Source organism: Juglans microcarpa x Juglans regia, chromosome 3D (assembly GCF_004785595.1).
Source record: "Juglans microcarpa x Juglans regia isolate MS1-56 chromosome 3D, Jm3101_v1.0, whole genome shotgun sequence".
In the NCBI taxonomy this organism is placed as follows: domain Eukaryota; kingdom Viridiplantae; phylum Streptophyta; class Magnoliopsida; order Fagales; family Juglandaceae; genus Juglans; species Juglans microcarpa x Juglans regia.
The window spans coordinates 24,249,070-24,274,796 of NC_054598.1; the positions used below are offsets into that span (position 1 = coordinate 24,249,070).

Sequence of the window (25,727 nt, forward strand, 5' to 3'; positions counted from 1 at the left end):
TTTATCGTGTTATTTATAACATTCAGGAATATTTTGTACTTTATTTTTATCATATGTAATGAATAATATTATTTAATATATTTACTATTTTTGAATTTTAATTATCAATCTTTTTTAATGTTAGCTTATACAACTTTAATATTAAATCACTGCAACTCAATTCTCAACCTTTTTTAATTTGAAATATCTAACTTTAATATTAAATCAATTAACGTTCGCATGTGAATCAATAACATTCGGACATTGGCGCCAAAAATTTCACCATTCTCACGTAAATAGCCTTCACATTCGAATGTCTAGGGCACATTCTAACGTGAATATGCATACATTCGAATGTAATGCAATTTTTCAACTACCTTCAATGACGGTTTTCACAAACCGTCACAAAAAATGCTTTTTTTGTGACGGTTTAGGCATTGTCACAATTTCCAAACTGTCACAAAAACTAATTTATGTTGTAGTGTTTGCTATTTGTTGGTAGTATTTAATACTATTTCTAGCCATTTACATATAACTTGGGAAATGTAGGATTTTGGTATGGTTTAACTTGGAGAATGTAATCAGATTTTGTTTATGGTGTAACGGGGCAATTATCTGACTTTTTATGGTATAGTGTAACTTGGATAATAGAATAAGATTTTATATGGTATAACTTGGGCAATTAGCGTGTAAATTTTTTTTTTTTTTTCTCCTTTTAGACTGATTGAGTTTCTAAGTTCTTTCATTTTTTACTTGGTTCCTGAATAAATAAGTCAAAATCAGATAAGGGGCGCAAGACCAAGAAGAGTGAATGCTCTTTAGAAAAATGAATAAAAGGTTATTTTCTTCTTGATCATCTTTTGTTACCTTTGAAACAAAATATTAAGAAGATAACTTAAGAGCTTGAAAATGTTACCTAGAACAGATTGTGACAGTTGAAAGGACTATCCAAGTAATTAAAAAACACCATCGTATTAGTACATATAGAGTTTAATTAATGGCTTCAATAGACTAGAAAATGTTCTTCTCCCATTGGGGACCATTTGACAAAACATAACAACCTGCCAAATGACTATCAATCGATTTACATGTCCCATCAATATTCTCAAATTCAACAAATATGTCAAACATTACATCAAAATTTAACCAATAATGAAGTGATTCATTTAAACTTTCCCATATAATCACTGCAATGCATAATTTTCATAATGTCTTCAATTTTCAGAACTTCCATCTCTCTTATTGCATCTGCCATGAACGTTTGGTTGTGAGTATAAACCTCATGAGTTATGACACTGTATTGTGTTCCTATTATATAACCTTGTTGTAAGTAGTTGCATCAGGAATCAAGTATTCATCCATTCCACCTCTTTTTGTTGTCTCACATGGTTGTGTTTGAAGAAATAAATGCACAAATGCATACTTTATATCAACTGCTATCAAATTTCATCGTTGAATACAAATTTCTTCGTAAATGAATAAGCGACTATTACAAATAAGTAATCGAGTATATATAACTTATCCAAGACGGAATCATCAAGTTCACGATGGCAGTGACGTCTACTTGTTCATGACGACATCAGCTTCCTCACGCTAGCGGTAGCATCTTCTTCGCGTTGGTGGCAGCAGCTTCACGGACTAGAGAACTACTGTAGAAAAGAAATAAAATAATCACTATAGCGCAAAAAGACACACCTACTGTTGGGATTTGAATGGTGGCAGACGAAAATAGCAACCGCGGCATTCCAAGATTCATGGTGCAACTTGAGTTTTCCATTTCGTTTAGACTGAGAGAGAAATGGAAGAGAGGTGGAAGTGAGGATCCTTTTATGCACAATAGAGTGGGTGGATTGTATTTTTAAAATCATTTTATGTTTTATAAAAAAAAATAATGTTGGCGTAGTAAGAGCATTAATATTGGATTGGCTATTCTATTCTTTAAATTTTGACTAATATGTAACTTTTTCACTTTTGACTAATCATTCAAAACTTGAAGTCTACATTGGATTAGTCATTACACTCTCTATAGTAATAAAATATTATTATTTTTTATTATTTATATTTTTTTAATTAATTTATATTTTATTTTTATAATCTTCAATAACCTCTAATAATCATATTCATTTTCATTTTCACAATTTAACAATCTATAATATAATAATTTCATATGTATATAGATGATAAAATCTCATATGAATAAAAATCACATATCTATAATATAATAATATCAAAAAATACTTTTAGACTTGCTATAGTTCTTTTCATATTTGAAAAGAAGAATAGATTTACTGTAACTTATAGTTTGGATGAAAACAATTTAGCTAATTCAATGTGGAGTAAATATGGATGATATTTGTTAAATTTAAAGATGAAAAGATATTTGGCTAATTCAATGCTAATGCTCTAAGCTGGTATGCCAAGTCAGAGGTAGCAAAATTATTATCATATTCCCACACCCCATTTCTATTAGAGTAATTCTACATACAACTGTGAAGTATATAAACGCCGCGTAATCGCTTTGAAAAATAGTATGGTCCACTATTAAAAAATTAATTTCTTTCATGTAGATCCTATATTTTATTCACTTTTTTTAAAGTGATTACACGACAGTTATAGTTATAAATATCTTTTCTCTTTCTATTAAGAATAATGTAGATATAATTTTTTCATGCACTCCTTTAAAGAAGGAAGCTACACCGACTCCACCACCTGAGCCTTAAGGTGTTGGTGTTGTAGGCCTAACACCAAATTAAACGCGTCCGTTAAGGCATTGCATTCATTTCTTGGTACTCATAGTCTTCCCACAACCACGTTAATCACATTACAGCTGCAGTCTGCAACCATTACACATTTTCCTCACCTTCAACACAACCTCCTCCCACTTCTGCAATTTTCCCAACTCTATATACGTTTTTTACTACGTTTGAAGGTGCTTAAATAATAATAAAATATTTTATAAATAATAATAAAATAATTTAAAAATATATAAAAATAATTGTATTTCCAAACATCTCTTTAAAAAGCCACCGTGTGGAAGCCGCAACAAAGAAATATTGACCCAGCCCACAGGCCCAGAGTGGCGGCTTCTCTTTAATTGGTTGGGGGTTCCTACCTTTGCAATAGCTGAAAAACCAAACCTAATTAGTCAGGAGTCTTTGAAATTAATTAGGCATGTTGTGTGGTGCGGTCAAAGCTCACCTCTTTTGCCTTTGTACGTGCGTACCGTCCATACCGGCATCGATCGTGGACTGCTTCCCACTCGTATCCAACTAGCCAATACTTCTTCATTTTCATTTATAATCAGTTATATTGGGTCCTACCAGAAAGAAACTAAGTTTGACTAGCAATATTGGGTCTTAAAAAAAAAAATCTTGATATTATTTTCATTAAGATATAAAAAATATCAATTGGATTTAAAAAAAATTATACAAAAAAACTTTTCTATCCACTTATCAGTTATTGATATACTTTAAAATCTGATATTCAAAAGAAATTAACCAAATGAATGTAGAACGTAAAATTATAAATAAAATTAAAAGTAGTCGAGATATAGAACACATCTAATAAAATATTTTACATACATACTTTGATTAATTTTAATATATTTTTTTCAAAAAATTGAGTTGTTTCCACTCAATTTTAATATATTTTCAGAAAATTCAAACCTCCACTACCCAAGCTTAATCCACCCCAAACACCACTTTATTTATTTATTTATTTTAAAAAATTATTTGCGATTGTATAATGATTCAATTAACTAAAAAGCATAATGATTAAGATCGTGGCTCATGCCTACTATCAAAAAAAAAAAAAAAACAAAAGAAAGAAAGATCGTGGCTCATGGGTCAAGCACGTCATCCAACTTAGAAATACTTTTTAATTTTTCTTTTTATAAATATGGAAGTTGCATTACATTTATTTTCTTTTTATTTTTCTAAGCAAATTCACTCTATAAAGTTAAAAAGAGTGACAAATGAAGTTGGAGAATAAATAAAGAGATTAGGATGTCACCCCAAAGAAGATGAACCATTGTTATTTATTGGTACCATTATTACTAGGCCGGCTTTGTGTCTTCTTCCTTCCTTCATTCATTCACATATATTTTCAATAATATCCTCTATTTTTCATTCCATAATACCATCATTTCCATTTTTAGATGCGTCACTTGATTGGTATGGTTTTAGAGCTCTTTTAACCATTCCTTTTATAATTCTGATTTAAATGAAACGGTTTTATAACATTTAAGATTTAAATCAAGAAAATTTTATATATTTAATGATACAATACTATCACATTAATTAATTTTTTTTTTCTTAGGCCTTTCATTCTTGAGTTAGTCTACATACAATTTTTAAATGGAGACTGCTCATACAAGCCCAAACAATTATATTTAAAAAAAAATTAAAATTACAATAATATTTTTTTTAAAATGAAGTTTTTTTTTTCCTTTTATCCACTTCCATCAATAAGATTGCACACACAGTCCCCACTCAGGACTGTAAATAAAATCTCTCTTCATTCTCTTCTCCCACTCTCTCTCTCTTAAAAAAAACCAATTAAATCCTTTTTTTTCTTATAAATGATAATTATATTTTTAATTTTGGCGATAAAATCAGGGGTAGATTTAAAAAAAAAATGAAGATTATGGTAAGTGGTATATTTATCATCGAAGATTCGAAGTGTCCCAACACATTTGTCTTTCAATCTGATAAATTCCAAACCAAAATATAAGGAGGCCTAAAACAACTCTACCAACCAAAACTCCTCAGCCGTATAGAATTCTCCAAAACCTCTCTCCTCTCTCTTTCTCTTTCCTCTGTTTCCTTCCTCCCGCTCTTAAATATCACAGGGATCGCATTCTGCCATAGCTAGTCATTCCCTTTCTTTCTTATCAATCTTTTGGCCGGTGAATTTCTCGTTTATTCGTTAGCCTTTTTTCCAAGGGTTTTTCTCTTCATACGTTTAACAAAGTACAGGCGATCACGAAGTTGGTGGTTTCGATTACACATTAAGTGATTTTCTCGTGAGCCTCGGCTGTACAGACCGCTTCTCTTAACCGGATCATTCTTCGGTTAATATATAGGGTTGTGCTCCAGGTTCGCTTTTATTAGCCTTCTATATATTTTTGCTTGTAAATTTTTTTTTTCGGCTTGGTTACTCAGTTTTAATATAGTTTAATGTTCTGGAAATTTGCTTCAATCGTTTGATACCCGGTAAAACAGCCCAAGAAAGAAAAAAACACCTCCACTTATAGCTGAAGCAAATTCGAGTCCGACTGCTTTGATTTTGGTTCCAAGTTTACATTTTTTCTTTTGGTTTAGTAATTTCCGTGGGTTTTCTCTTTATTCTACGGGAGGCTGTCAGTAAGTGTTCTTTAAATTATGACGGAACTGACTATATATTGAAAATTTTTATTGTGGCTGCCTGGGATTTTAGATTTTATTAATTGGTTTTAAATTTTATGTTGTAATTGGTCTCGTGTGATCCGTCTCTATTTCTTAAGTTGCTGTCCTGCTCCATTGAACAAACAATGTTAATAAATGTGAAGCCAATAATAGTATATTCATTCCCGAATACTTTTGGAATTATTTGCTTTTAAGTCCTGAGGTAACTTTGTGCTGAAGTTTTTTAGGGAAACCCAGCGTCTCCTGCTGTCTTTCTCTTTTATTAAGGCTGTGTTTGTGTCGGCTGAACGTATTTTCTGGGAAAACACATTCATCTCTTGACCTGTTTAAGAAGGGGAACAAGAGAGGTCAACGGAAAGGGACTAGTGGGTCAATGGGAAAATCATGTGTCTTCCACGGTCCATCCTTTTGTTTCACGCATTCTTCTTCACCTAAGCAAAAGAGAATAGACAGAGAGTTTTTTGTTGAAAGAATTTTATTACTGCAAATAATCTTGAAAGATTTGATCTTTTCTCACCTTTCATGCTCTCTCAATTCATTCAATTTGCATTTACAGCGAATCTTCTGCTGAAAAAACTTTATTATTGCGAATAATATTATTAGATTGATTTTCTATTTTTCTTGAGTGTGTGTGTGTGTGTCTCTCTCTCTCTCTCTCTCTCTCTCATATATATTCTTAAATGTTACATAAATCATTCTTACTTGAAATTTTATTGTACCTGTTAGTTTGTTCTCTCTCTCATAGAATGCTAATCTTGATTCATTTAGTGGAGCATTTAAACTTATGGTTCTAAAATGTTATTCCTCCAGGCATTGGTTTTCTTCCATGAGGGTCTCTGGTACTTTCATGGAGGATTGGAATCTCTAAACTTGTTAGATAATACATATCAGCTCCCACTTTCTACATTGAAGCCTATTTTTGGTGAATATACAGCCAGAAGATTGTAAATATATAATATGGGAATCCTTACCCGCAGGTTCAGTTCTGATGTTATATATTGGCAGAAAGAGATTTTTGCAAAATCTTGCTGTGGCAGTTTCATGTTTTATAGCAAATATAACATTTTGATCTTCTGGCTGCAGCGCTGTTAGCAGAAAACCAAATGAGACCATGAGGCTTATTGTTACTACGTTTGTTGGAGTGGTTTTTGGCTTTTTTATAGGAGTATCATTTCCAACGTTGTCATTAACTAAGGTGCACAGACTTTCAATTTTTTTTCTTCTTTTCTCTGTGGCACGCATGGTATTGCTTCTTTGGGCCTTTTTCTTTAGCTAGATGATGGAACATTTTTCACTTTTCTAATCTTTTCAGGTGAATCTTCCATCCCGCCTTTTTCCTACCATTGACATCTCATACATTAAATATAAAGAATCAGGCATTCGAAATGCTTGGTCATCTGTGAATAATAATAATGATAGCAGATCAACTCGAGCTCAAAAGTTGAATGATACATCAAAGGTAAATCTCCTTTCTTATTAGCTAGCATTATTAGAAATATATTTTGTTTCGGATTTACATGTCATACTCTGATGATATTTTCGAAGATACATTTTGGAACCAAATCTGTATGTACATTTAAGATATTATTTTGGTTGGTGCAATCTGAGTTTCTTTGAAGAACTCTAAAAGTTGCCTGTTGGCCGTGAACATAATGACACCTTTCTAACCCTACTGCTGAGAGGAGTATACTATCTTCATTTTATTTGAAGCAAATATGCCTATCTTTTCTTCTCTGTGGATATCGTTTTACTATTTATTAGAGTAATGAAGTAGGTGAAATTAATGATCTAGGTGCAGGCAATTAAGTGAAGATGGTGGGCATTATAAGATGGTGAAGATAGGGGGATATTTATGTTTTTATGTGTTCTCATATTGACGAGGGAGCGCATACAAGCATCTTCTGCTTAAAGTAAATGTTGTATGGAAGTTAGGCCTTCATACTTATTCCCTGCTTCACTTCTGATTCTGTTGCAGATATGGGTTCCATCTAATCCTAGAGGTGCAGAAAGACTACCTCCAGGTATTGTTGAAGCTGAGTCAGACTTCTACCCACGAAGATTGTGGGGTAAGCCCAGTGAGGTGTGTATCCTTCTGCAACAAAGTGTGGCTTGTGGTCTTAACATTTCTAGAGTTTCTGCAAGTTTTTTTTCTTTTTTTTTTCATTTTTTCTGATGTATATGGATGTAACGAACCCAACACTATAGATCAGGAAAATAGAGTGAGGCCTCCAAACAACTTAGACAATTAAACAAAGTTTTTCCATAGATCATAATTCCTGAGCTTCCACTCTCATTAAAGTAATAACTAACTAAGAACTCCACTCCCTACAATTATGGGCCTAGTTCTTTTAATTCAAATTGGTAACTAATCCAGCCCATGAAAAGCATTGCCCAAGCCTGGAATAATTCAACCCAAGTACTGGTGTCTGTCTACATTCTTCCCAGATTTCTGAACGTTGGATTTCTTCTTTTCAGTGGACAGTCCACATCGTTTGACCAGCTGCCTTCCATTTTCCTGCCCTTTTCCTCTTTTCTTCCTCATCTTCTACTCGAGCTCACCTTGTTCCCCTTTTTTCTCTATCACCATCCTTTGATGAACTCTAGCAACACTCATGGCCCAAGGCACCAGGAGCCCGCCACATTGGATAATGATTCAGCTTAAGAATTTCAGATTGTCATTAGTTAGAACTAAATTCTTTAGTGCTGACCGATTATATATGGAATTGTAGAAACATTTCATTTTGTTGTTTTTCTTCTTCTAAAGCAATTGATAATTTTGTGAATTTGGATGATGAAGTAGAGAAGTTGTTTGGCATGCAAGAGACTGATATTAATGATTCTTGGACTAGGGCGATTAGAAACAAGCTAGGGTTTCCTTCTACAAAGGTTGTAATGCATACATACATCCATATAGACGCACATATTAATGAACTGAATGGTAATGTCTCAAAACTGAATACACATTTATTTAAGTCCAGTATCTAGTCTACAAGTTGACTATATTCCTTTTGATAAAACTGAACAATGGAATTTTAAATAACCTTTTGATATAAACCATGATGTTTGATCAAGTTGGCATTTGCAGGACTTAACCAGCAAACCACAGTACCTTGTAACCTTCACTGTAGGTTATGAACAGAGGAAGAATATTGATGCAGCGGTGAAAAAGGTCTCTCTCTCTCTCTCTCTCTCTTTCTCTGTGTCTGTGTGAGATTTTCTTTGCTTCTTTCTAATATGTGTGACTAAATATATTGTTCTCACAGTTTTCAGGGAACTTTACAATCCTTCTATTTCATTACGATGGCCGAACAACCGAATGGGATGAGTTTGAGTGGTCAAAGCGTGCTATTCATGTGAGCATTCATAGACAAACTAAATGGTAAGGAACTATTATCAATTGTATGCAGTATTTATGTGTTTTCGTCCTGCTTTCCCGGTAATCTTACACATACTTGTAGGTGGTTCCTTCAAATTATGCTTACAAGTTTTACCTCTGGAAATTGTTTGCAAGGTGGTACGCTAAACGCTTTCTGCATCCTGACATTGTGGCTCCATACGACTACATATTTATCTGGGATGAAGACCTGGGAGTGGAGCATTTTAATGCGGAAGAGTGAGTGTTCTGGTTGACGTAGCTGTTTCATTAAAGAGTGTTTTTTCAGTCTACTCAACAGTTTTTGTCTTTCTTGATTATTTTTAGATACATAAAACTAGTGAGGAAGCATGGCTTGGAGATTTCACAGCCTGGTTTGGATCCTACCAGAGGATTAACATGGAAAATGACAAAGAGAAGAGGTGACCGTGAAGTTCACAAGTAAGAATATTAGGCACATGTGTCAAAATTTTGTTAGTTAACAATCTTAGGGGAAATAATATTTTTATTTTTATTTCTACCAGACAAACAGATGAGAAACCTGGCTGGTGCACTGACCCACGTATGCCTCCCTGTGCAGCGTATGAACTCATTTAAGTCGTGTAATTTGCTATGATACTTGGCCCTGCTCAATTTTATGGTGGTATTTAACAAAAACCTCCCTGTTTGTCTTTCAATAAATGCAGGTTTGTTGAAATCATGGCTCCAGTGTTTTCGCGAGATGCATGGCGCTGTGTGTGGCATATGATTCAGGTATCCAATGTTATTCTACTTTTGTTCTTTTCAGAAATTGTTGGTCCTTGATTGTTTTCTATGGCCTATTAGCGCTATATTAAAGTTAGCGTTGCTTTGGGAATTGCAGAATGACTTGGTCCATGGGTGGGGTCTTGACTTTGCTCTTAGAAAATGTGTAGACGTGAGTTGCTTGCCTCCATTCTTTGCTTCACCCCCCTTCTACTCTTTAATAATTAAGGATGCACAGATGCAATACTTTATTATAATATATGTTTCTTGAAAGCAGCCTGCCCATGAGAAGATTGGAGTTGTAGATTCACAATGGATTGTTCATCAAACTGTTCCCTCACTTGGTAACCAGGTAAAAGGAAAATCATTGGCTACTGTTTATATTCTCAATTATTATAAAGAGATTAAGAATTCTGAATGAGAAACTACTTTTGTCATTTCGTTTTCCTTTTGGTAGGGAGAAGCACATAATGGGAAGGCACCATGGCAAGGGGTATGTAGAGCCTTTTCTCACTATAATACGTTGTCCCCCCACCCCCCGGTTTAATCCTCTCTCTCTCACATACACACTCACAGAGGCGTGCATCTTGCTGCTTGATACGACTTGTTTATGAAATGGTGCTGATATGTGTTTAAATTAACTGGTGCCAGGTAAGGGAGAGGTGTAGGAAGGAGTGGACAATGTTCCAAAGTCGGATGACAAAAGCGGAACATACATATTTTAAGGACATGGGAATAGACCCTTCCAATTCGACAGTTCATTAGGGGACAGCAACATAATATAATGATCGTACGCTACCAGCACCACCTGCCATGAGGTTACTAATTGCATTGCTTTGTAAAATGCATTATCATAGATTGAAACCATTATTTATTTTGACACTTAGTTAAGCACAATCGTGGAAAGCCATACAAAATTTTAGTGCTGACTAGAGTTATATGGAGGGCATCTCTCTCTTCTTCTTCTTCTTCTTCTTCTTCTTCCTCCTTTTTTTTTTTTTTTTTTTTTAAATCTTAAGTAAAGATAATATGGAGGGCATCTAGGATTGTATGCAACTATATTACTTAAATAATGCAAGATGAAATATTTTTTGATTGATTTTCAATAACAACTAGGAATATTTCTACAAAGAACAAGGTGTTTGGGAATGGGGTGTGTTGTGTCCCTGAAGATAAGGCAGGCTTGTGGACGGACATAAGACATTCATCCTTTCACTTCACGTGGCTCTGAGGCTAAATAGGACCAGGGTTTGTCGCTTAGGGCCATTAAATGCTCCTTGCTAGCAACCTCTTTCAGTGTGGAGTTGAATTCGAGAAGACTGCAAGTGGATTATAAATGAAATGCGACTAATCAACCTATATTTTTGTCATGAACCAAGACAACGAGGACCAGGATAGATTAGTCTATAGTCCTGGAAGGCTACTTACTCTTCAAGGTCTGCATCTTACAATGGATTAGAATATAGGTCCCTTGAATAGGAAATTCAGTTTTACTTTTCAACAAAATCAAATAATAAACTCTTCAAATCTATCACTATTCTATTAAAATTTTGATTTTGACCTTTTCATTTATTTTAAAAGTACAACTACAGAAAAAGTCTCCATCGTAAAAGTTATACAAAAAGATGAGAAATAACTATAAGCACAAAAAGAGTCTTGAGTTATAGATATTCAACCAAAATACTGATGCTTTCTTTTGGGCCGAATATGATTCTTTCCTAAGCCCGCAAAAATCACGTTGTGCTTTTCTTTAATAATCTTCTCACGTTTTTTGTTCAGTTTGAGTTAATAAAATTTGGCCAGCACGCGGGAAAGAAGAATTTTTTATGCCTGTAGAGAGTTATTGAGTTTATTATAGTGAATTTTTACGCAATCTAGTTAAACTTTGGTCAAAATATAATTTTATTGAGTCCACTACTAGTGCTCTTAAATATATCATATCAACTTGTGTAAATGAAGATAATAAGATATAACATAAGAGCATTAGAAGTTACTTAGCCAAAGTTAAATTTTGACCAAACTATAGCTAAGTTGCTTAAAAAGTTCTTACACCAGACTCAACAAATGTACAATAAATTTAGCATTTTTCTTTTTTATTGGCCAAACTTGACCAGCCCAAACTGCTGGCCAAATAATTTTTCTTGCATAAAAAAGTGTTGATTTTGCCTATAATAATAAATCATGTCGCAACAATTGATTGATTTTGCTTCTAACAAATAAATCATTACCTTTTAAAACGATTTTACTCGGAACCTTGCTAGTTATCTCAAAAACAAGAGTGGGTGTTTTTCCAAAATGAGACTAAATAGCCTTTTTAAAAAATTAAAAACAAAAACAAAAATAAAAAATTCTTGGAGCTCTTTCAAGTGGATCCTTCTATATAAAATATTTCCTCTATATTGCATTCCTGATCAATTCATCCAATAATTAATAATTAGGAGATGTTACGTTTTATAGTGGAAGAATATGACCGTTGTAAAAATATATCAGTTGAAAGAATATGGTTGTTGTAAAAAAAAAAAAAAAAAATTATATCGGTTGCAATAATATGATCGTTAGAAAATTAATGTATATTTTTTTAATAACAAATAAATATTCAAATTACAATTAGAGTTAAAATAAATGAAAATGACAAAATTAATATTTTAATAGAATAGTGATAGATTTGAAGAGTTTGTTATTTGATATTATTGAAAAGTGGCTAACTAAATTTATAAAAGTAAATTTATAAAAGTGGTATAATTCCAATTTTTAATATTCTAATATTATTATTTTCAACTCTATAACAAAAGATTTGAATTATTTAAAATATTATTGGAATCCTCTTTCTAGTGTATTCATTTTAGCTTAAATTACTTCCGATGTAATGCAAATATAAGGTTGGCAAATTAACTTTTTTATTATAAGCGTTAATGTAAAAATAATATGTCCACATGTTTTTATGATAAAACTTAGTCCAATTGAGTTGTAGATATGTTGGGTAAAGTTTAGGTTACAATTGAAACAAAAAATGTAAAGATTATAAATTCGCAATACTTGATGAGATCGATCGACCTAGTCAGTGTAAATCAACCACAGTTTTTTATCCCCATACCGATTTGAAGAGTTGGTAGACTACCTTCAACCTATAAATACACATTGAAAATAAATTAAGTCAATTGTTCGTAAGATTGTTAAAGAAGAGTCGATTGAATCATTTGAGGATGATATATGAGGAGAATAATTGATGAGATTGACATTATGCTATATTGATAATGTTCTTCTTTTTGTTTATCTGCCTGTTTTCTGTACGTTAATGTGTTTGTTGATGATGTCAGAACAGCATCATGTAAAGTTTCTTGAAGGTATTTTGGTGTGTCTATACATTTAACTTGTTTAGTTATATTTTGGTGGTTTGTTAAATTAGACTAAATTACTTGTATTAGTTAGAAGTTTTGTCACACAATTGCTAGATGGGGAGATTGTTAATATAAAAATACCTTGTTGGCATGCTCTTATGATAAAACTTAGTCCAATTGAGTTGTGTATATGTTAGGTAGAGTCTAGGTTGCAATTGGAACAAAAACTGAAAATTTTACTAATTCGCAAGACTTGATGAAATCAACCTAGTCAAAGTAAATCAGCCATAAAATTTAATCCCCATATTTTTTTTTTTTTTTTTTTGAAGTAATCTTGGTGGTGCTGCAAAGATAACTCAATTATCTACAAATTCAAGTTTCATAAGGAGTTTCAAATTCCAACGTTTACTAGGTCAAAACAGCTTGAAAATGTCACAACACAAAAATTGAACAGAAAGTTCGCTTGACAGTTGGCTCAAGTGAAAATCTCAAAAAACACAGTTTGGCTAGGTTTTAACTCTTTAAGTGACCTACACAAACCATAAGTACATATAGATTAGTATCCATGACTTCTACAATGTGGAGAGAAACCAAAGCTGCCATATTCATTGTATTTCATATAGAAAACTCTAACGGAATTCATTGAGTATTCAATACCGATTCTCTCTTGATAAATAGATCTCCAAAATTTTTTGCTCGTGTTCGAGTGTTCATGAGTGCATTGGTGTGTACATATCCGTTGACTAGAACAATTTTTGGAATTGCTTGGATGCGAAAATCGAATTGGTACTTGTAGTGAAACTACAGACATGCTAGTGGTATGGAGTTACCATGGTGCAGATTCAGGTAAGAGACTCGTGTTTTATCAAGGCAGATTTAATTATGTCAAGGGTCTTGTAAGTATTTCTAAATTGATTGTAATAAACTTAATTTATATAGTAGATTTTAGATGGTGATTTAAAACTGGAGTAATTTTATTGATTATCTCTTGTTATTTGATTGATTGATTGATTATGTAAATGGTCCAATAAAATTTGGTAAACAGCTATTCACTCTCCTGTATGTATATTTGGGGTCTCAACCACTGACTTTTCAATAAATATATATATATATATATATATATATATATATAAAATATATTGAATTAACTCAATGATGTAATCATTCTTAAAATTAAAGTAATAGTGAATAATCTGAATATTCAAAATGGTACAAAATTATAATGATAATTGTTATTTTCTAATCAAACAACACATAAGTAAGTTAAAATTATTAAGAAAAAAATATTTCAAAAGTTTATAAATGAAATAATGAACTCCAACCAATTTTTAAATTTCGTTCTAGTGATCATTCGGGTTTAAGCACTAGAACAAAATAATTTGGTATTGATGCGTTCCATTGTGCGTATATATGAAACAATTGACGATTTATAAAATGAGTAAACATTAATGAAAACATTAAAAAAAATAGAGATATTAGTGTCAAAAGATAATATTTAAAAAAAATTATAAACTTGAATTGAGACACAAAATATAAAGAGTAAAAATAAAAGAGCAGAGAAATTATTAAAAATAATGATATTTAAACAAGAGAGACAATAAGGGTACATATTTAAAGTTATAAAAAAATTACAATTATATAGATAATTTTTAGATTTTATAATTAATTAAATACTATCTATAGGGTTGCACACCGTCCAAGCCGAACTATTTTTTGCCCCAACCTGACCCGACCGCATACCATGTCCAAAGCAACTCGACCCGTAATGCTCAGGTTAGGTCAAAATCGAATATGCGTGCCAAAAATATTTCTAACCTTGGAAAAGAAAATACGTTGCTAGTCACTTTTGAGTTTTTGGCCTTGGGAAAGAGAAGATAAAAAGAAAAGAGAAATGGTGGGCATTTATGGGTCAGATGAAGAGCAAAGAGGAGGCGAAACTGCGGAAGAGGAACGAGGAGCTGGAGAGGGAGCTGTGGAAGAGCCAGGAGAGGGAGGAGCAGATGAGGAAGGAGTTACAAAAGGCTTGGGAGAGGCTCAAAGTCGCCGAGGAGGCAGAGGAAAGGCTCTGCTCGCAGCTCGGTGAGCTCGAGGTAGGGTCCGTCCACCAAGCCTATGAGTACAATGATCGTCTTCTCTCCCTCGTCGATCAACTCTCCCGTGCCACCCACTAGTCAGCCTCCGCTTGTTAGCGTCGACGCGACACCCATCGTTTTTCATCTTTCTGTGCATTTGAGTCACTTAGCAGATTTGGGTTGGTTGGCTCAATTAATAAAAGCTTCTTTCATTTTTAGAAATGGATGTGTTTTTGCTCTTTTGTTTAGAAATTCCTAGCGTGAGTCAGCTACATTTCGTTTCTGCACAATGGCCTTTAGAGCAAAAAGAGAAGTTGGCTGCCCTAGGGTTTTTAAGAGTGAACACTGGAAAAATGTTAAGAGTCGATCTGTCCCGTCATTTATCGAGTTCAACCCGACACTGAAGCCAAACCGTATTTTGTCGAACGGATTTGATAGGGTGAGACGGGTTGCTCGGTCTAATGGATTTTTTGCATAGGCCTAACTATCTAGATTTAAAATTTATAAAAATTTCATCCAAGTGCTAAAAAGGATTACAAAATTATCATTACAACAGTTCGAAATGGAATAGGATCCAAAATGGCCAGAATTGATCAAATAATTGGAATGTATTGAAATTTGGATCGATAAAATATAGTAACGGGTACTATACCGAAACAGAAAATTTCGCCCAAAATGACAGGAACTAAACGAAATTGAAAAGGACTTCAACTCCATCTGTACTTCAAAAGAAATTAAACTCAATTCGCGATAACAAAAATAGATAAATAAATAAACCAAACAAATCTAAAGCTTCAAATTTGTAAGAAATATCATGTGTAAAAAAAAAAAAAAAATCAGTCTGTAAGAAATTTCAAATTTATCATTCTGACTCTTAGATTTAGATTTTTTTTTCAATTAAAAGCTTTTAGGTGATTTATGTTAGAGCACTCTCATTGGATTATATAAATGCAAATCTAATGGAGGATTTGGCTAATAGAGTCTCAAAATGTGATGCATTGGATTATGCAAGTGGAAAAAATGATAACTTTTTGCTATAGTAAATTAGTTTTTTCGGTCATATTTGATAGTCACTATAACATGACCAAAGGGAATAAAAAATATTTTCTTCCTTACAAGCTCTCTCTCTTTCCTCGGTTTTGACTTCTACTGAACTCTTTTTTTTTTTTCCATCCCACATGTTCTTCCTCTCTAGCAGCACTTGTGTTTCGTTGTCCTTCCTTTTTTTTTTTCTTTTTTTTTCCCTGTTGCATTAATAGCAGTAGTAATTATTAAACCCAGGTTTTTCCCTATATCATTAAGAGTATTAATTATTGTATACTGAAGGATTGTATTAATTTTTCAATTAATATTTGTATCATAAATGGTTGTACACTCCAAGTCTCATATTGTATAACATTAATATTTCCATGTAGCTCTTAATTTAGAAAAAAAAATTAATAGAACAAAAAAAATTGAAAAAAAAATTATTCAACTTATAATATTTTATTATTTTTTTACTAATAGATAGATAATCTAATGTATGAATAAATTTGGAGTGAAATAGTCAAATCTAAAATCATGTCATATTATGCAAATTTTACATTTGTATTTACATAATTTAATACTAATACTCTTTAAAATTTCACAGAAATCTAATATGGCATGTCACGGGTCGGTTATATATATAGTATGAGTTCTTCAATACACCTACCACCTTTTCTCCTACACACACGAAACGTGATGTGACATTTTTTTTATATGTTAAACGTGCGTATAGTTAAATCTAAAATTATATCCAATACACGTTTCGAATTTATTTCCCCCCGCCCCCCTCCTGCCCACGTTCTTCCTCTACTAGGCAACATCTTCTTCTTGCCAGTAGCGCCAGCAGTTTCTTTTTCCTTCGACAACAGCCATTTTATGTTCGCCACTGTTTCGGACTGCCTACGAGAACCTAGCCACGACAGACCCACCGCCAACGTCAGCTTGCATCGACAAGTCTTCTGCTCCACATTCAACGTCACAGGTTTTTAATTTTTTTTCTTGTTTTATAATCTTTGAGTCATTTCCGTTTTTCTTATATGTTACAATCTTGTTTTTATGTTTTTCTTTCAACTCACATAGACATTCAGCTCGCTTCCAAATCAGTGCTGCTTGTTCCATTCTATGTGAGGCTCTCATTTGATGGTTTACCCCATGTGTCAACTCTTGTAAAGAAAATAGAGCACTGAAAATTATAGTAGATAAAGTTTGGGTTTTTCTTTACTTTTGTTATTATTATTATTTTTCTATCTACTATCGCTTGAAAATCAAAGTATATTTGATAGGTTTCATTTCTCAATCTGTTTGTGAACTTGGAACTTGAGGTAGGTGTTAGTGCAAGGTAATTTTTTTATATATGCCTTGTGTAAGAGTGTGAATTGCATTAAATGCCAATTAGATTGCACATATGAGTGCCATTGCCAGCTCTCTCTCTCTCTTTTTTTTTTTTTTTATGCACTGTGTAACAGAGTTGATGAAGTAAGTATGAGAAAATTACATTAAAAGTCAGTTATGTTTTCTTTTAGTTTTCAAATATATGTTGTTTGTAATTTAAATATACGAGTAATCATTTTTTTGTTGTTGCTCCAGCTACATTTATGAACAACAAACATCTTTATTTCTGTATGAATAAACATGCAGTGCATAGATTCCTACCTATTAAAATAGACCATTGTAATTCATTTCAAAATTATGATTCGTTTATATTTGTTTTTTTTTAATGGAAAATTTACATAGTGATTGTCTATTGATTCACTAAAATAGGATCTATTAAAGTTCATAAAATTCTATTTCCCAAGAGGTGGAAGAAGTAAGGGGAAAGATTTATATAATTGCATTGGATAGAAAGCAGAGATAAATATAATTTTAACTATTGAGTACAAAATGCAGATCTACCAAACCTTCCTTATCTCAGCATTTTTAAGATTTATAAAAGTATAAATAAAAAAAATAGGCAAGAGAAAAAGATTCATGTGGGGTACTCAATGAAAAGGAATAAAAACACGTAAAGAAGGAAAGAAAGAATCTCAGATTGACTATGAATATCGATCACAAAGATTGCAGAAGGAATTTTCCCAACTATGACCCAAAACTTCTAAAAAAATCATACACATACAACAGGAAAAAGAAAAATGACGCTTACGCGGCCTCCTCCGGGAATCAAGAAACTTCCAAGTTCCAGCCCCAACTCAGAGAACTCGCGCACACTTGCCACCTGCCAAAAGGTTCAGTGTCACCCCCTCCTTCAACTGCCAATAGGCACCATCCACCCACAAATTTCCGCGGGCACGTGGCAACCCCAAATTCACCGGGCCCTTTTGCTCCACTGAAAATGCCAGCGCAACAAATTTTGCTCACTCGTCCTAATCAAATCGTCCTTAATCACTATCGTTCACAAACCCTACACGTGTTGCCACGTGTAAATAATGACCCCATCATGGTTGGCTCCCTCTAACCAGGGTTAAGCGTTAGTGGTTAGAAAATGTGCTTGTATGTATATATTTATTTCCCTTTATTTATTTATGAGCAAGCCGGGGAGTGTCGGGCTTGATCATTTGTTTCTTCTGTATTTGCTCACTCTTTTAGGAGTGGTGGTCTTTTTGTGCTGGATTTTTGCAACTCCGAAGGCATTCCTTAATTCTTGAATTTGTGGGTGGTGTTTGGAAGGAAATCAAGAAGATGGGGCTGTCAAACTTCCCGAGTGCAGCCGAGGGAGTACTTCCTGTGCTGGTAATGAACACAGTTCTTTCGGTGACCCTTTTGAAGAACATGGTGAGATCTGTTCTCCAAGTTGTGGGTGCTTCTGGGAATCCACCAAATGTAGAAGAAGACGACCCAGATGGCTGCCCGGAGACCGAGAATAGTGCAAGGGAGAGAAGAATTTCAATAACAAGGTTCAAGTCTCTGCGCCACAGCAAGAGCAGTGGCAGCAGCAGGTGGTTTCCAATAATGGAGTGTTGTGTGTGTCTGTGTAGGTTTGAGGCAGAACAGGAGGTGAGTGAGTTGTCTTGCAAGCATTTCTTTCACAAAGTTTGTTTAGAGAAGTGGTTTGATAACTACAACCATAATACCTGCCCTCTTTGTCGCTCTATGGACTAGATTTATACAATGTTTTAATGGTCTGTTGGAGGTTTGTTTTGTAGAGAATATACGTCCTTGTACTTTTCTCTGTTGCCTTTTTTCTTCTGTTTTTTTACCTGTGTTCTGTTCTTTTTTTTTTTTTTTTTCTTCTTTCAATTAAAAAATAGACAGCTCTGTGAATATCTTGTCTTGCTTTCTGTATGGTGAGGGGTTTACAAGTACCTAGAAGATATAGAAATAAAGAATGATAGGGTTGAACTATATTTATTGTTCACGTCTCTGTATTTTTTTATGTTTGTGCTTGCAAATGCTGTACCAATTTTTTTTTTTTTTTTTTTTTTATACGAGAGATTTTGAACTCCACACCTCCAAAATACTTTCATTTTAGAGGTTGGATGTTGGGTTATGCTTTCAATTTGAACTTGGGAACATATCAAATATATATATATATATATATATATATATACATAAGATTTCTTTAGTTCTTTGAGACTTTATTTGGGTCCTTTTTTTTTTTTTTTTTTTTTTTTACACGTTAGATAAGAAGATGAAATGTTGTTCGATAATAATAATTGGATGAAATAACATCAAATATCATTATAAAAAAAAAATATTGAGATTCGAGTTCCGTGATTTCGTGCCCTTTCAATGCAATGTCGGTCGTGTGTCCAAATTGAGTAATTGGGTCAAATAAACTCAAATATCATTGTCAATAAAAAAAAAAAAGAAAAAAAAAATGAGATTCTAGTTTTTATGATTTCGTGGCTCTTCAATTCATCGAGTATTTGAAGGCGAAACGTGCCAGAAGCCATTAGTGAATAATGAAGTTTCCATCACAAAAGATTCGAGGCATGGTTAGAAATTAATGGTAGCACCAGGCATCATCTATATTTTTCAGAATAATTACCTTAATTTCATCACTTAATTATAGTATTTAGTTTGTGTGTTTGATTACTATATATATAAGTTATTTAATTAAAAATAATACATGCAATTTAAAAAACTCATATAATCGAGCTACCTACTTATAAAGTACTTACCTTTATAGGTTGTAGATCTCAAAAAAATAATCACATCCGAAGGGGGAATAACTCGAGTTTTTATAATTGTTCCGAGTGAATTTTACAAATTCTCGATCGATCGATCCATCTAGGTTTGTCTTCACTCGATGCGTGAGTGCGCTAGGTAGCTCAACTAAAGAACTGAAAATGCTACACCCTAGATGTTGGTTTCATAGAGAACAAATCTTTGATAGAGTTTTCAAGAAACTCAAAAAATCACCACTAATCTAAGGAGGATTGATTTAAATCACTTATCATATGGTAACTTACCAGCCTTTACTGTCCCTTAACTCAAGGTATAATGCCTAGAGTAATTAATGCCAGTAGTATTACCGCTTGGCATCTAAAAATGGAAAGGACGACGGGGCATACCCAGTAAAGGTGCCCCTCCCTCCCCTTTATTATTATATGGTGGCATGTATCTCAATGTGTTCTCTATTTTGTTCTTACAAGTAAATAGGTATGTGACTATCGAGTACACCTGAAAAAAGTGGGAATACTATGCCACACATCTCTTAGAGAAGACATTTCTAAAGTGTCTCATATATCCTAAATTCATTCGATTGTATATTGTTAGAAATACTAGATCAAAGTACACAGCAGAAGCGATATTACCTCATCGTAAATATCTAGGATCTAGTGAGGTTGTTCTACAGATTCTTCGTCATCATCGTTGTTCATTCACAATCTCCCATATCGATGATGGAGTGTGCTACATGGCAATACCAGAACAACATTCACATATTCCACAGCCTAAATGCCGAAACTAGAGAATTATTTGAGAGAGAGATTTCATATTTTTGATGCAAGTATACTCCAAAGGGGAGAGGGGCTATGTAAATAGCCCCTCTAAGTGTAACCCCCGGCTGGCCCTTAATGGCCAGTTATTAAGTCTCATGAAGTGGTTTAAGAACCACTTCATAACCATCAAGAGAAGGTGAAGGGGTGCCCACTATGGGTGCCCCTTTCTTACATCTCCCACTCACACATAGTGGGCAAGACCCCAGGTCTGCATCCCTCAATATGTTCTCAATCTTGTTCATACTGACAAATAGGCCGTGCGACCATCGAGCACATCTGTAAAAGAAAAATGGGAGCACTATACCAAATCTCTCCTAGAGAAGACCAGCATAGCAACTTCCCTAAAAAAAAAGTGTCTCATTATGCCCCGACTTATTTGGTCACATCAAACTAAGCATCCCTAATCCCTCTCGAGTCCAAATGACTCAGAGCAATGCTCAATCTCCATAAAACATGATGTATTCACAGCTATATTGCAACTCCCAGGAAGCAACATAACTTGCCGGCAATGAGTACACACCATTATCGATGTGTTACCAAATAGTCTTCCCTTCGCGCTCATGTCATTTAGTTTTAGTTTAGTCTCTTTCCCAGCAATGCCTCTTTAGACCGCATCATTCATGCCATAGATAACATACCAAAGTAGCAGACACTAAAATATCAACCTCGTGACATAGTCAAAGGTCTCTTAAGGGCATAAATAAATTAAGGTCATCAATTATAACCTACAAGACTCACACGGTGAGGAAGCAGGGAACCATTCACTCACCTCTACTATTGGTCGCAAAAGCACGTGTAGTATGAAATACATGCTACGGTAGAGTTCTCTTTCCAAAGAAAGAGCGTATATCTATTCTCAATTCACCGTATAGATTTTAGTCTAGTCGCTATCTCAACGCCTAACCCGAGTCCCTCCATTTGCTCGCTATCCAAAGCGCCAAAGAGGATCTCGCATCTGGCTAAACCACAGGCTACATGGTATGTGGGTAACCATGCACGATCCTTAGACCTCATCTTAGCTCCCACTAAGGCAACATATATTTTGTGTCTTCCAACTTATCCCTCTCTGGACAAGTACCGAGTAACACATTGTCTCATCTTTGCTCGATACCTCTTTGTAGCGCCAAAGGCGATCGCTCGTGTGAGTGAGCCGATCTAAGCCTGTCAATATACCTTTTTCACCATAACTCCTAAATTTATGGTAAATGTGTGTGCATACTAAAGAATGCTTCCAATCACGCCACATGATCATAGAACATATCAATATCATGTGCATGACGAGCAATACTGTGAGGTACAGAGAAAACACATGGTCAACAACAAATTATTAAACCACAACTCTCAAGTGGTGTTTAATGACCATTTCTCTCCATGCGCATTCTAATGTACATAACTTTCCAAAATATACTCCTACCAAGAGACTCAACTTTTACATGTAAAAGTCCTTTGCACAATCATGAAGTCAGCGATAACTCATCGCGAATCTCATTTAGGTCAGACTCACAATATAAGCCGTAGATTCTAGTCAGCAAGTCTAACTGCGATTTTTAAGAATCTATAAGGTGACCACAAATGTTATTCAGCAAACTTAATTTGCGACTTCAAGGTTTCACAAAAGCATGTGAGATAACCATAATTTATTTTCATTAAGGGTAAAGCGATTAGGGCCTTTGCCCCCAAAGACAATCATAATAGTCTAATCATTACTTTTAATGACAATCGCATCACAAACTCACTTAACAAAGTAAGTCATATTTACCCTCTAACAAAAACTTAACCTCTAACTCCCATGAGCAAACCATAATGGAAACATCAAACAATATAGGCAAAACTAGATTCTTTAGTATTTTCCATCTTATTAATTGTCTATAGATTTTGAACAAGAGCTCATAGAAACTGTTTTTCTTATAAACAGTCTCACAAGACATGAAGCCTGAGCTACTTTTCACAAACTCAAGTCCATCACCTCGTAGTATGGAAAACCTCTTTTTAGGCGACAATTAATTATCTAAGATAACCAGTTCGCAATATCTCTTATGATGACACTTTTCTAATATTGTCAACAGCATTCAAAGAACCCGATTTTATTCAATAAGTCGTTTAATAAAAAAAACGACTAGGTACATTGGGTATCTTTGAATAGATGGTTTGTTTAGGTCGCATGTAAACAGTACCAGCAACATTTATTCGCTTTATGTACCAAAATAGTACTAGCAATAATCAGGCGCTCAAAGTACTTCATGCCTAAACATCACAAAAGCTAACCATCTAATTCTCCTATGAGAATCAGCTATTTAACACCTTCAAGAAAAGTTTCAATGAATATGCAATCAATGCTATCTAAATGCAACTCAATTAGTGCCAAGAGATGGATCTATACCTCTATCAACTCCACTTTACCTTTGTCAATTAGATCAACAACCCCAAGTTGAATCATATAAGTGAAGCGAATCTAAGATTCTATGTTGGGATTCCTACTATGTGAATTCAATACCTTTAGCGGAGCCATATTACAAATATTTTCTTCTAGTCTCTAAACGACGAGAGAATATTGATATAAAGCTACCACGCTATTTAAGAGGATCCTTATATTCTATAACTTTTGGGAGTCACTATCACTAATGGTACACCTTAACTCAAAAGTATACTCCCACTAGCTGTTAAATTACTCCCACTATTTTCGGTGATCTTATATAAAAAGAATTTTGAAAATATTTTGGTTAAGGTAATGTGGAATGAAACGTGATGAAACGTTCTTTCCAAAAAATAAGTGTTACAAAAAATCCACAATTCCCCACCCTCGCCGAAAATACGAGTAATTTACTTGACTCAACCAAAAAATGATCAAGTTTAGATCCTCTCGATTTTTAATAGAATTCACGTTTGAACAAAATAATCACTCAGCCTTTCTCAAAAGCGAATGAACTCGATCTAAGGACGACAAATAAGAATTACGGCCGCAACCCCATATTACATCAACCCAAGTGTGATGTAACAACTGCTTTGCGCCATAACACCATTCTCAGCAAGTCAATAAACTGAGAGATAATTGTTCTCATCATATAACTCATACGATTGCGATTTTGAAAATATTTTAACTGAAAAATATATTTTCCTAAAATCAAATTTTGGATCGCATTTATATGATGAAACAATATTTTTATTATCTAAGTCCTTAGTGTGCATGTATAGGAACTTTCACATAGACAATGCTCATATTGCCTTTTCTCTTTGACTCTTCTAAACCAAGGAGAGGGATCTCATTAGTGAAAAAATCTTCAATTTCTCAAGCTTCACACCCATCATCCTATGCCTTCATGGCATATTTTAATATATCATTTCTCCACTCGAGAAATAATATCACTGAGTCAATGAGTGACCATCCAACTTCTAAACCTCTAGAAATTCTCACTAACACCACTCTATAAGTCTTAAATCAAATTAGGTATAGACTTCTTTATTATCGCATTAAAAGCACTAAAAATATCACTTTGTGCAAAAAATGCAGTGTGTGACGTTTTAGTCGCTACCTAGCAATATTTCTTCATTTCTCGCTTACTTAATATTTTTCATATTCTTCAATCCACTATAGGAGAGAAAAAGAAAAAACTTTGCGAGAAATTATCTTAACCTAAAACCTATCTTGCATCAGTGCCACCACGAGCAAAATTTTTAGTTTAGGTTTAGATAAGTCATACCTAATTATTCAGACTTTTGCCACAGTTGCCATGCAAACCTCCAAGGTGCTTGGTATAACTCTCAAGGGGTGCTCCAAAGTTTATATATCTGCAAGAACCTATCTGTTCTCTCTAAAGAGAAATAAAACTTGAGTAAGATTACCAATGCTAATACCACATAAAGGTGCACTGATAAAATCTTTTAAAAAAATGAATGTGCCAATCAAGAATGTCCTCAACACGCTTGCACACTCAGATTTTAATATCCTTACTCGCCAGACATACTAGCAAGTTTTAGAGAGTATGTTCTTATCTGTGAGTAATCTAATTTGCTTTAAGATTATAATACTCAACCTCAAAATATAGGAGCAATTAATCTTTGCGTTACAAAAAATAACGCGCAATTTCTTCTATTACCCACAAGATTCTTAAAGGCAAAATAGTGATTTAGCTCTATATGATAGTTGATTCCATCAACTTCTATAAAAATTGTAGTGCATGCGTCCCACGCGCACTTCCAATTTTATTCTAGACATTTTAGAGGTTTTACAATAATGAAGGTCTAAGACTATCTGACTCTCAAAATAATCTTTATTTGTTTCCAATTATTGCTCATGGAGGAGATTAATGCGACGATTAAGTCGTATAAATAATCTCTAGGCTTTTTTTCATAGTTATCTCAAAGTTACTAAACTATGCGCATCTAATTGCATACACATTTAAGAAATTTGCCGCGTTAATCTAAGTCAGAACAAAAATAATTAATACACGTCGCAAGATCGAAAATTCGCTAAGCTTCCTAATCATCTCTTGCGCCTCAATGTCTAATTATTAATTTCTAACTTAATTTTCGCACAAATTTATATCGTATAGGAGATTAATTACAAATCAATCTCAACCATACTCCCACTAGGATAAGCAATCTACCGAGTTAGTCACATGAAAAAAAAAAAAATTCTTCCTTGATTGAAGAAAACAATATGAGCCAATCATAAGTATGGACTAATCAAACTCGGGCTACTTAATCCTCTAGTTTATCACATTCTAAAAAAAAAAGTTGAAGACAATTCTTAAAAATAGTCTAACAATACAAGTGATAAAATAAGCTCGTACAATTACATGTAATCACAATACATGTACAAAAAATGATCACATCACATTTGATCCAAATAA

At 33.7% G+C, this 25,727-nt stretch overlaps 2 protein-coding genes across 5 annotated transcripts in view; both read left to right on the forward strand.

The window, feature by feature from the left end:
• LOC121255906 overlaps positions 1-10,441 on the forward strand; it is a 57,738-nt gene extending 47,297 nt beyond the window's left edge. The window contains exons 1-15 of one of the 4 annotated variants that reach the window (XM_041156455.1): positions 4,693-5,075; positions 6,195-6,361; positions 6,468-6,579; positions 6,697-6,843; positions 7,360-7,464; positions 8,470-8,553; positions 8,648-8,763; positions 8,896-8,997; positions 9,085-9,198; positions 9,282-9,338; positions 9,444-9,510; positions 9,620-9,673; positions 9,779-9,853; positions 9,959-9,994; positions 10,153-10,441. In XM_041156455.1, the coding sequence (XP_041012389.1) occupies positions 6,342-6,361; positions 6,468-6,579; positions 6,697-6,843; positions 7,360-7,464; positions 8,470-8,553; positions 8,648-8,763; positions 8,896-8,997; positions 9,085-9,198; positions 9,282-9,338; positions 9,444-9,510; positions 9,620-9,673; positions 9,779-9,853; positions 9,959-9,994; positions 10,153-10,266 (1,203 nt within the window). In that variant the 5' untranslated portion in view covers positions 4,693-5,075; positions 6,195-6,341 and the 3' untranslated portion in view covers positions 10,267-10,441. The other 3 variants (XM_041156457.1, XM_041156458.1, XM_041156456.1) reach the window with 3 other exon arrangements.
• Positions 10,442-18,447: 8,006 nt separating this feature from the next.
• Positions 18,448-19,276, forward strand: LOC121256372 (probable E3 ubiquitin-protein ligase XERICO). The gene is made up of 2 exons (XM_041157151.1): positions 18,448-19,213; positions 19,245-19,276. The coding sequence occupies exon 1, from the start codon at positions 18,614-18,616 to the stop codon at positions 19,031-19,033; it is 420 nt and encodes a 139-aa protein (XP_041013085.1). The 5' UTR covers positions 18,448-18,613; the 3' UTR covers positions 19,034-19,213; positions 19,245-19,276.
• Positions 19,277-25,727: the final 6,451 nt, after the last annotated feature.